The sequence below is a fragment of the Sipha flava genome, unplaced genomic scaffold, assembly GCF_003268045.1.
Source record: "Sipha flava isolate LNK unplaced genomic scaffold, YSA_version1 41_pilon_pilon, whole genome shotgun sequence".
NCBI classification, from domain to species: Eukaryota; Metazoa; Arthropoda; class Insecta; order Hemiptera; family Aphididae; genus Sipha; species Sipha flava.
Genome location: NW_020273144.1, coordinates 717,875 through 729,859, shown reverse-complemented (window position 1 = coordinate 729,859; position 11,985 = coordinate 717,875). Strand labels below are relative to the sequence as shown.

Here is an 11,985-nt window from a genome sequence, read left to right as displayed (position 1 = left end):
GTATTAAATAATAATAATAATAAATAATAATAAATATAAAATATACCGTTGTTCAATAAATAAAAATAAAAATTATACATACTTTTAATATTAATCGAAATTTTTATCGAATATTCAATATATAAAAAAATACATACATATATGTATTACATATACTTATATTTTTAATCCTTTATTGTTTAAAATATATCTAAAATAATTTATTACATACATTGTTATTCGCATGGTTATTTCTTTTAATATGATTACATTTAATTAATTAGTCAAGTTGATTGAATCAGCAACGACGTGACTGCAATGAAAACATAGGCTTTAGGGACGGTCTTGGGGTTGGTTTGACGTATGCTATAGGACGGCCAATTCTCTTTCTACGTCGATTTTCTTCCCAGGCAGCCTCAAAAGCGATTAAGCGGCTCTGCATCGAGTCCAACGCAGAGTACGAGAATGGCGTGTTATCTATGATTGCAGCAGATTGACCGTTATCACCCATCTTTGTATCTGTAAATGAAAAATGGCGTTTATTGTCTATATTTTTGTTGGTTATATTTCTGTAAGTTTTTTTTCAATATTACAGTGTAATAAAACTGTATTTATAGTATTATTACATGATAATCGTAATTATACCAGCAAGAACAAAAAAAAATCATGGAACTGATGGATGGCAGGGGTACGCGAACCTCTGGCCAGTGGTCAAGGGCGCACGCATGTTACACGTGTAGCAAACAAAAATGTTGGTGAACGCTGATCAAAAACAATGCCATATTTAATTAAGTGGTAAAATAAATGTTGTTTAATATTTATTTACAAGTGGTGATAAATAAAGGTCAACGTAACGCCCGGGTCCGAAAATTTGTGGTATCAGAGCGACGATTAAAGCCCGGTAAAAGAGTAGTGTCCTTTTCGGTAGGTTATAATATATATTTTATTGTACAGTGATCGACTATTGTTGTTTACGTGCACGTGTTTTTAAAAACCTACTCTTGTCTATGCCATGTCGCATAAAATGATCGTTCGTCGCCACCATCCGATTTGTAAAAAACAAATGACCACAGTAGTCGTCGTCGGCTAGGCGCATCCGACGAGCGTTAATCGTAGCACAATATCGACCGTAGGCGACTGATTCATTTTTAACCAGTTTTTATAAATGATGAGTGGACACGGGACTCCTATGTACGGCTACGTGTTCGGAATATGGATCCAGTAGCGTATTTTAAAATATTTTGTGTGGGGTTAGGTTATTTTTGTTTGGGGGGGGGGAGGATGGTTAAATTTTTCTTAAAAATAAGTGGTTTTATATTGTGAAATATGCATTTAATGTTAGGTTCTATTGAGTCATACGATTTGGTTACATTACGTATGTGTGTGTGTGTACAGGTCCGTTCTGGTTGCTCTAATGGAGCGGTTTCGAAAACATTTAAGATCACCTTAATTTTTGTTATCTTATACTCTAGGTTGACCGTTACATCCCCTTGCCATAATACCGTTACACGTTTGATTATCAATGAGGACGCCCGATTGATTAACAGAACCAATTTTAAAGAGGGGGATGTGTCGTGAAGCAACTGCGGGCCGTATGACGATTGCTGCGAATGCCAACGACGCTTGTTTGATTTTAACTGTTTCGTCAATTTGCTTTTTATTTTTTGCGTTCCTGTTATTTTTGCCATTATTTTATAGTACATATATTATTATTAGCTACCTTATTATATTCGAATTTAGTATTCAATTTTGATTAAAATATAATAATTATTATTATTATTATTATTATTATTATTATTATTATTATTATTATTATCATTATTACTTTTATTATTACTTTTTTATATTATTGCTTTTATTTTATAAACTATAAATTTGTAAAAAAAAAAAAAAAACTTTTTTCGTTAAATCTATGCATATAAAAGTTCTTCAACAAATAACGAGATATGTAAAATTATGTCCATATTATTTCCATCTGCGTACTATGGATCGAATTTGTATCGAACCAAAACTTCAATATGCACTTTTTAAACGAATATGCAAATGCCTAAAGTTCCGAGCCTTGATAATAACCAAGAGCATTATAACCGTAGGCGAAACTCGACAATTTTATTAGGACGGCCAAATGATAAATAAGTATAAATAATGTCATGTATAAATCGGCGCATTCGAATTGCGTCCATGAATAATATTTTTTACCTAGTTTTGTCCACTGTTTTTGCACAACACGTCTGAATTGCGTCCTCGATTTTCTTTCGTAAATTTGGTTTTTGTTAGTTATTATCACACCAAAATTTGTTATCGTCGAATGCAATTCTCCTTAATCATTTGAAAAATTCTTTGAAAGAAAATGTGTATCCATTAATACAATTAATATTGTTTATTTTTTTCACTAAATACTAATAATTTCAAGATTTTTCATTATTATATTAATGTTGTGATGTTGAAATAAAAAATATCATTATTGATTATAATTACTGTAATTCTATAATAGCATTTATAGTCAGTGGTGTTTATGTCCAAATGTACGTTGAATAATTTAAGTGAATGTCGCATCGAAACTAATGCTACTAAATTAACACGTGAAAAATGAATTTCTATCAATTAACGGTAAGGTGCGATCTACGAATAAAGTATCGATTGATAATCGATGTAATCTACGAGCTTATATCCAAGTATATAGACTTCTTTATATACCTATATCATATTTGCGAACAGTTATCGAACAACTGTAGAGGCGACTTGAACGTGTCGTGCAAAAACCGCGAACGCAACTCGGCTGTAGCGACGTACATTTTCGTTATTAGGGACGGAATTCGTATGCAGTATAAATGCACCAAGTACGAGTTACAAGTACAAGTACCCGTGCATTACGTATATGTACTTATTTAAACAGAACATTATAGAAGGCGTTTAAGATGCGGAAATTATGTTTTCAATTTTAATTTTAAACTCTACTGACTACTATGTCAGTATGATATTCAGCCGTTATTAGGTCGGGCCATAATCTGACTGTCCTGATCCTTAGTTTCGCCTATGATCATAACATTTTAAAGTGGTTTCATTAATCGGATAAATAATTTTTAGAAAAAAATTATGATTTAATTTAAGACTATTATTATTTGTATGGCCATTTTTTTTAAAATTATTTAAGACTAATTCGCATTTTTATATGTACCTAAGGAATAGCATAATACGAAAATAAAACACTTGTGAATCTAATACGTGTTCCGTATTCCAAATAAACTGTCTATTTATTTTTTCATATGTCTGCAGCAATTATTTTCAATAATTTAGTTTTCATATTTTACTTACGATTAAATTACATCGAATTAGGAGCGGTTTTGAGAGGTCTGCAACGCATTCACTGTGCTCTCTACGGACGACAAAGCGATACTAATAGGTTTTGGGTAAATTTATTAAAATTGATACAGCTACTAATTTCGTATACATTTTCCGTCTTGCCATTAGTGCGCAGGTATATATATTTTAACGAACAACAGAATGGTCTATAGCATACAACATTAACAGCATATTATTTATACATTATATTATCAAGCGACCGTCATCGAAACAAATTGTCACCACTACTAATTGTTTGACTAGGGATACAAATGCAAAGATTCATACAACAATTTAAATACGTACACATATTATTTTTTCGAAAATTTTGATTATACCAAAAATATCAATTGAAATTTCAACTGAGTAAGTATGCATTACATATATGTAGATGTATATGTATTATATCACGGTACAATGAATACAAACGTTATATATAAAATTATAAATTATAACCATAATAATAAAAATTTAACGTAATAATTTGGTGTATGGGTTAAACAATAATAATAAAACTGTAAACGGGTTAAATAGAAATGCGTACATTTAATCTTCAATTTATTTATAATTTAATATCTACCATTAAATGTTGATAGATATCCATCAAATTGTTAAAGTCTCCTGTTAACTAGTGTAGTAAGGTAAGTAGACGATTTTTTGTGATGTGGTGGTAAATACCTGCGTGTAAATCGGAGCGACTCGTTTAGAGTCCAATAGGCAAATAAGTCAATAAATCGTGAGTCCAATGAGAACGGGTTTGTTTGTAAAAAATAACTTTACGTCTTTGTATACCATTTCAGCACATATTATGAGAGATTTATATAGTAATTAGGTGCAATGCAATGTAGATACGTATAAAAAGTATAAAATATGTAGACACGTGAATTGTATATGATCATAGGAGCGCGCACGGGTGGTTCCGGGTGTGCCTGTGCACCCTCCTACCTCAAAATTTAATTTGGGGCTCTAAAATGTAAGTCCTATAGTAAATAAATATGGGCACTTATTTTAACTAACTTTACTATAGTAAAAATTTAACTATTTGAATACGTAATGATAATACAATATAATAAATATTAAGTCCCATGTATTGGCAGTCGCATCACCGACAATATTGTGGTGATGATAGAATAAATGTTAATGATGTAAAATAAAATGTACACATACATTATTTTGTAACCAAATAATTGAAAAAAAAACTATTTAGGTGCAATTATTGATCACAGATAAATGTATTTAAAATGGTAATATCCTTAGACAAAATCAGTTCGTATTACAGTTAATAGATACAGCACCAGGTGCTGTCGAGTTGGTAGGTAAACAAAAACAATTTAAAAAAATATGGTATTTACAATTACAAAACATAAATAATATATATATATATACAAATATACATTGGTCTACCATAAAAATGTCGTAGGTACTTAGAATATGCAAATCAGGTTCAATTTTCAAAATAATAATTCAATTATTTCATTTTTTACGTACAATATACATAATGTATAAATTAACATAATATGAATGTGTTATAAATGTTATGTACTAATATCACATAAAATAAACGTTAAAAATAAAATAATATTAAAATATCAACTTTCGAAACAATCTCTACTCGTTTTTAAATTTTAGGTTCCTCAATATAACCACAAAGTTAAAATTACGTAGGAAAAATGACAAATAGATTTTATATTTTAGAAATTGCTCACCGAAATTTAATTAAATCTCCAAAATGTTTGGATAATGTCCTCTACAAATTTATAGGTTGGCAAATTTTTTTGAAAAAAATGGTACACCAAGTTAGTATGGTTTTTCGATTTTTTCATTCGTTTTCAGATAGTGACGTAAAACTGAAAATATACTTAGAAATAATTTAAAATTCCTACCACAATAAGTGATTATATTTTTGTTTATATAAAAATTTAAATCAAAAATACATTTAAATAGCCATATCAATAAAAAATTTTAATGACTGTGAGCATTATCATTAGTTATAGTTTAAACTACATGCTGTTAAATCGAATTTTTAACTATATTTGAAAAATAAAAAATAAATGAAAAACTACTTAATATTAAATTAATACCTTAAAATAAATTAGAATGCATTTTTGCCGAAGAATGTTAACTAGAAAAGGTCATGATAATTATATTAACATTTGCATTCAACAATTGAAGTAATTTGTAAAGCCAATTTCTCGGTAGGTACAACCATTAAATTGACTTTGAAATTTAAAATAATTATTATTGTTTAATTAAATAGATTGTTCGTTTTTTCAAGAACAACTAATAATCATATTATAATAAATTCGAAAAAAATGGTTTTCTTAAAATATTTTGTAAAATTGAAAGTAAGTTTCGAACAATGAGATTGATTTACGTATATATTAGGTTATAACTGAAATGAGAAATTTATTTAATTATTAAAATCATTCTTTTTAAACATATTAATATGTTAATATTAATACGTCATTTACGAGTAAATAACATATCTCGCAGTTTCAATAATACATTTAGTAAGTTTCGATTCTAATTTTATATTATATTGAAAAATCATGAATCTTTTTTTCATTTATTTATATATTCATAAATCCCGCAAACTAAAGCCTTATAATGTGTATTATTGTACGATTGAGCTTTTAGAATTTGAATTGTATACTTACATTTAAGTTAATAAATTATATATACGTAGGTATTTAGGCAAATAAAATTGAATGTTAAGTTTCAAACTCCAAAATTAATAATAATATCAATATATAATTTTAAATTTATCATAATAGTCGTTCTTATATATAATACAACGAATTTTTGTTGATCGCAGCCCGAATAAATATACTAACTATTTAAGATCACATAAAGTTTGACAATTAGGAATTTATGGGAATAAACAAAATTATGTGTAATAGCTTAATAATGTAAATGTATATAATGATCAGTAGTCATGCGGGATAAAAAAAAACGATCGGATGGTTGGGGGCGAAAGGTTGACCAGTCTGTTTATTACTATAAACTTTTGGGTGACTATGGGTAATTGTTCCAACGGGTTAACTGAGCAGCTATTAATCTGTCAGTATCTGAGAAAATGTACACATTCAATTTTTAAATTCAGTCGAATTCATAAATATTAATAAAAAAAAAAAATAGTTTTTCACACTAAAGTAGATCCATGTAAAAAAATATTTCGTCATATACGTACTCGTACATAATGACTTCAACATCATTTGAAATTTTCATATATTCAAATCCTCTATAGATGACTTAACACAAGTATTAGCCTTCCTAATTCATGATTATAGTTAAAATTGTAAGTACAGTATCTGGAAGTACATATGTGTTTTAATATAAATAATTATAAATAAATAAAATAATTATAAATCATATAAGATGCCAATTATTGAATACGTGTGTTGTTTGATATTATTATCAATTAATCAATGGTGGAAATATTTTGTACTCTATAGAGAACATCTCTTACGATATTTACAAGTGACAATGATGTATTGAAATATACTTGATGGAAATAGACCAACCGGCGCATTTGATGAAACCCTTGGTCAGGGCTTGAAATCGAAATAAAATATTTCGATTTTAATTTCAATTTTGATCATTGATATTAGTTTTTTTTTAATTTCGATTTTTGTTTCAAATATTGATATTTATTTTTTGCAATTTCATTTTTGATTTCGAATATCGATATTCATTTCTTTCAATTTCGATTTCAGAAATCGGTATTTATTTTTTTTTGATTTTGGGTTCAAAACAGAATGTTATCCATGACTTATAATAATTTCTCAATTGTTAGTACATCATCAGCATAATAGTATTGTAAGATGTAGTGGTGACAAGCTACTGATGTAGGTAATATATATTTAAATCCATTTTTTTATTACCTATGTTATAAAACATTTCGCACTAACTACGATTATTATTAAAGTGTCTCAAAAATGAAAAAAATATAATATGAAAGTGAAGCTAAAATGAAGTAAACTAAGGATACATTTATGTGAAATGATTAAAATGTAAAATAAAGTATTTTATTCATAAACTCAGATATAATTTAATTAAATATGAGAACAGTGTTTTAAATTATAAGTGGGACAAATATGACGACGCCTAGCAAAACTGCAAAAGTACAAAATAAAACTATTTTAGGTTATTTGATTGTATATTATTGGTTAAAAGTATAACTCACGGGTGACAGACAATGGAGTATTATAAATTAATATCTTATCCATAATAATTCATTAAAAAATGTCTATATATAGTATAGTATATGTAATAAATCATGTGAATAAAAACAACAATCGTTCATCGAACACTGATTCCTTATCGTTAAACAAAATAGGTAATAGTTATTTATTGTTATCTATAATCAATATTATTACTAAATATGGCAATGTCTACGAATTGACAATATAAATAGACCTGTTGGCTGTTGAATTTTAAATTAATTTGATTTCAAATCGTTTTAATTATTAAAATGATTTTGATTATGATATAAAATATTGATTTGCACTTTTTTCAATTTTAATATAAATTTTGAAAATCATTACCAACCATTAACGATTTTGATATTGGTTTTGATTTTCTAAAAGATTTTTAAAGATTTTTATCGATGTTTGAAATCGATTTTAAGCCTTTGGCACCCCTAAACTCACCTAACTGAATTCATTACGGACCCGTTATGAGAACTAGTGAATATTGTCGAAAATTGTTGTTAAATGTTTAGAACCATTGATACTGTTTTATCGAACTAATATGCTCGGTCTGTTAATATATGTATACGCCGTATACGTATTGCTGGTATAAAGGTACACAACGTCCAGTAAGAAGATCGAATACATCTATGTAAACAAATGGTTATACGATGTATTCATGATAATTTAAAAACTGTTTGAACAACATTAAATCGAAAATGACATATCCGTTCGGCCGCATAGGATATAATCGATTCAGTTTGAAGATCAGAATAATAAACAGATACAGACAATTTTCGTTCCCGCCGACCGTCCGCGAAGGCCGAAACATTCTGAAACGTTTATCTGATTAATAATTCGATAACAATATTACGAAACCGGCCAGTGCGGTGCACTGCACACGTGTATGAATAATAAATAAATCGTAAAAAAAATGTAAAGTCCAAAAAAAATTATGTACACATACGAAATAGTGTAGGTACAAATAATATACGTGTCATCAAAATACTACGCGTGCGTGCGTTGTGTTATAATACAACATCGTCACCCAGGGCCGTATTTAGCATTTTGTCGTCTCTCTTTCCTAAAATACAAAACTTATGACAAGTATCTTCAACTATTCATTAGAAATTGGTTTGCAACGCCCTCAATTCATTTTCCCCTTTTCAGTACACAATTACACAATATTTGTAATTAATTAAAATCCAAAATAATAACCGAATTTTGATTATCTAAAGAAAGTTATAAAAAATTGTTTTCTATAAGATTGATTAGTGGTAGGTACTCTGAATGTCCCAAATCAAGATTAAATAAATCTCTATATTTCAATAAAATATCATGTAAAATAAAATACTCTTAACAGTAATTAATAATTTGTATATGTTATTAAATAATATAAATAATTTTACAATATTACATTTATTTTTCATATAATTCTGTTTATCATTTATACATAATTTTCCATCCAGAAAGCGAAGAAATCGATGTGTTTTTATTTAGAATCACTGTAAACGTTTTGTCTTGATTTCGACTCAATAAGTCATTTCTATCTTTGACCAGATTTTTATTATGATATTATGTTGTTAGTGACGTAGCAACGGGGCGAAACTTCAAAATGCACTTTTACGTATTTTTAATTAGATATTATTTTCCATGGTTGTACTAAATAAAAATGCAATATCATAACTTCATTCGTTGTAAATAAAATATTCAACATTGACCGTTGTGATTTTAACTTAAAATGCAAATTTTTCATTTTTGCGTCCTTCCGGGAATCGCGCCCGGGCCGTAGACATCTCTCGCTGCACCCCCTCGCGATGGCTCTGCGCGTTGTTTACCCGATACGCGGAAGAGAGAAAAAAATAAACTACATCGGTGGTACTCTGCAGACGACAGTGTATATCTACTGAAAATCAATGCGGAATCCGAATCACCCCTCTAACCGATTGATACGATGCGTACACGAATGTAACATAGTATATCTCAATTCACCGTAACTGTTGATTCGAACCTTTCACGCGTCCGATTCGCACGTACGCACGTGCTCAATGCGAAAACCGATCGCCCTATTGTAATAATCGTGGCCGTTCTGTGTACACACTAGTGCACCCCCCCCACTCGCCCCTGGTTCTTTTCACTTTATCGACGTCCCCGCACACGGGACCGGCACATCCACCGGCGAACACGGACACTACATTTTTTTTTTTTTGTTTACGCATACATCCGTACTAAATGCACCCTATACGCCGACTTCAATTTATCGCCTTCACCCGTTGCACCTGTATTTACTTACGGTATGCACCAACGCATTTACGGGTCATTTAATTTACATTATTCGCTTTAGTTTCGATAACTGTACCTCGTACGCATGATGAAAATCCAGTGAAGATGATTTTTTCAAACGTACCGAAGCCAATAGTCGAGTAGTTCCTTATGGGATATTAAGCGAAATTGAAAATTTCTATATTATACGAGCTTCAGTCTTGTTCAATGTTAATTAGTCATTATGCGATGAAAGTTTAGATTAGAATTTCGTAATTGTCGAGTACTAAAATTAATTTTTTAATTTTTTTTCATCTCCATCGAATGTTACGTATTACAATATTATTTACTTGAACTCTAATATGAAATAGATAATAGAAAATATAACAGTTGAGAATATTTTTATTTTATTTATAATTCTCACATTAAATGTCTAATTAATTAGCGGTAATACTTTTAAATCCTTGTAACTTGATTTTCGCACGATTTTATAACACTTTCCTGTTACAATGAGTTATCGCTAAATCCAAAATCGGTTTTTTAAGAACTACCTATGTGATCACCATCGGGCGACACTTTGTTTCGCCTCAACGGTCCTAATACTACCGGCCGATTTATATTCGTGCATTCCAACTTCAATGTATAACGAACAGAACCGTAGGTACTTCGGTAATGAATTCTTTGAATATTCCATGAAAATAATGATATTGTTATTGATGTAATATGAAGAGTAAACAAATAATTTGAATAATAATCTCATTTATTAATTGTAATTTAATATAATATAATGAAATATATATTCTTATATACTATTGTATTATATACTATTATTTTTATATACTAGTATATTATATAAAGAAACAGGCCTTTTTATAATTCTATGTACTATGTTTCGTACGACACTATTGAATATTTTTAGGATATTTCTTCACAGAGTTCATAAAAAAATGTTGATCGTTGTTTTCTAATCAAAACGAAATTACAAAAGCCACTATATTGAATAGTTCATTAATATATACCGCCGCATACCTTGTCTATAAATGTATAAAAAAATTTAACTATCATCTGTGCCGAAATAATTTTTTAACTATAAAAAATTTAAATTAAAAAATCAAATTCTTATAATAAATAGGAATTATAGTACCTTTGAAAATGATAATATCGGACCTACAGTATCCTCTAGTTATTTCAATAAAATAATTAATCATATTTTAAATATTCTTGAAAAATATTGCTATAAAAAAAAAAAACTTTGTTTTCAATTATGACAAAAAATAAAAGTGGAAGTTTTAATTAATCAATGGTTAAATGGTTATGATTGTAAAGAACATAAATTATTCATCATTGAAAAATTATTAATCTGTAAAATATTTAAAAAAAAACTCAATCAATTTCTACTGCAATACCACTAACTAAAATGTCAAAAAGAAAAATTTTAAATCATATTTAATTTCATAATTCATTGCCTTTTTATATTTTTTATTGCATATGTAATGTTTGTATTATTATGATTGCGTTTTTATTTGAATTAATAATAATATTATTAAGTTTTTGTTTTATGATTTTATTTATTTATTTGAATAAATATTGTTATAATAATTTCCGGGTTTTTATTCTTGTACCTTAATTAATAATTTATGCTTGTTCAGCTTGTTTTATTCGGAAATCTATATTGATTCATGTACTACATGAATGTACTATATGAATTATAAAAGTATACCAGCGATGTTGTATTATATTATATCTGGCACAAAGTGTAGATGATATCATCTACAATTTAAATTCGAAATATATACAAAAAAAAAAAACTATCCACATAGCTGAAACTGTAAAGATGTTATAATTAGCTATATAATTATTTACGTATAATAAACTTATTGCTTTAATTTAATTCTTTGGTTTGTATGAAATAAATGTAAAGCCCTCCCAACGAACTTCTTCACGAGAAGAGCTTAGATTAAAATGATATAAACAATACATTCTGTCACTTATTATACGAGTTTGAACCAGGGGCGTATACGAGGGGGGGATGTGTGGGTCAGATTCCTCCCATTGGTCTTTTTAAAATTGTATAAAATAGTGTTCTTAATGTAAGGAAATTATAAGGAAACAAAAAAAAAAAAGAATTGCAAGGATTTATTGTAAATTATTGTTTTGACACATTCAATATATATATATATATATATATATATATATATATATATATATATAT

General features: G+C 28.2%; 1 protein-coding gene across 1 annotated transcript in view; it reads right to left on the bottom strand.

Annotated features, from left to right (window-relative positions):
• Window positions 1–277: 277 nt before the first annotated feature.
• The window catches only part of LOC112689031 (DDB1- and CUL4-associated factor 8-like protein 2), a 17,947-nt gene continuing 6,239 nt past the window's right edge, over window positions 278–11,985 (bottom strand). The window contains exon 11 of the mRNA XM_025562528.1: window positions 278–498. Coding sequence (XP_025418313.1) covers window positions 278–498 — 221 coding nt within the window. The remainder of the gene's footprint in view (window positions 499–11,985) is intronic.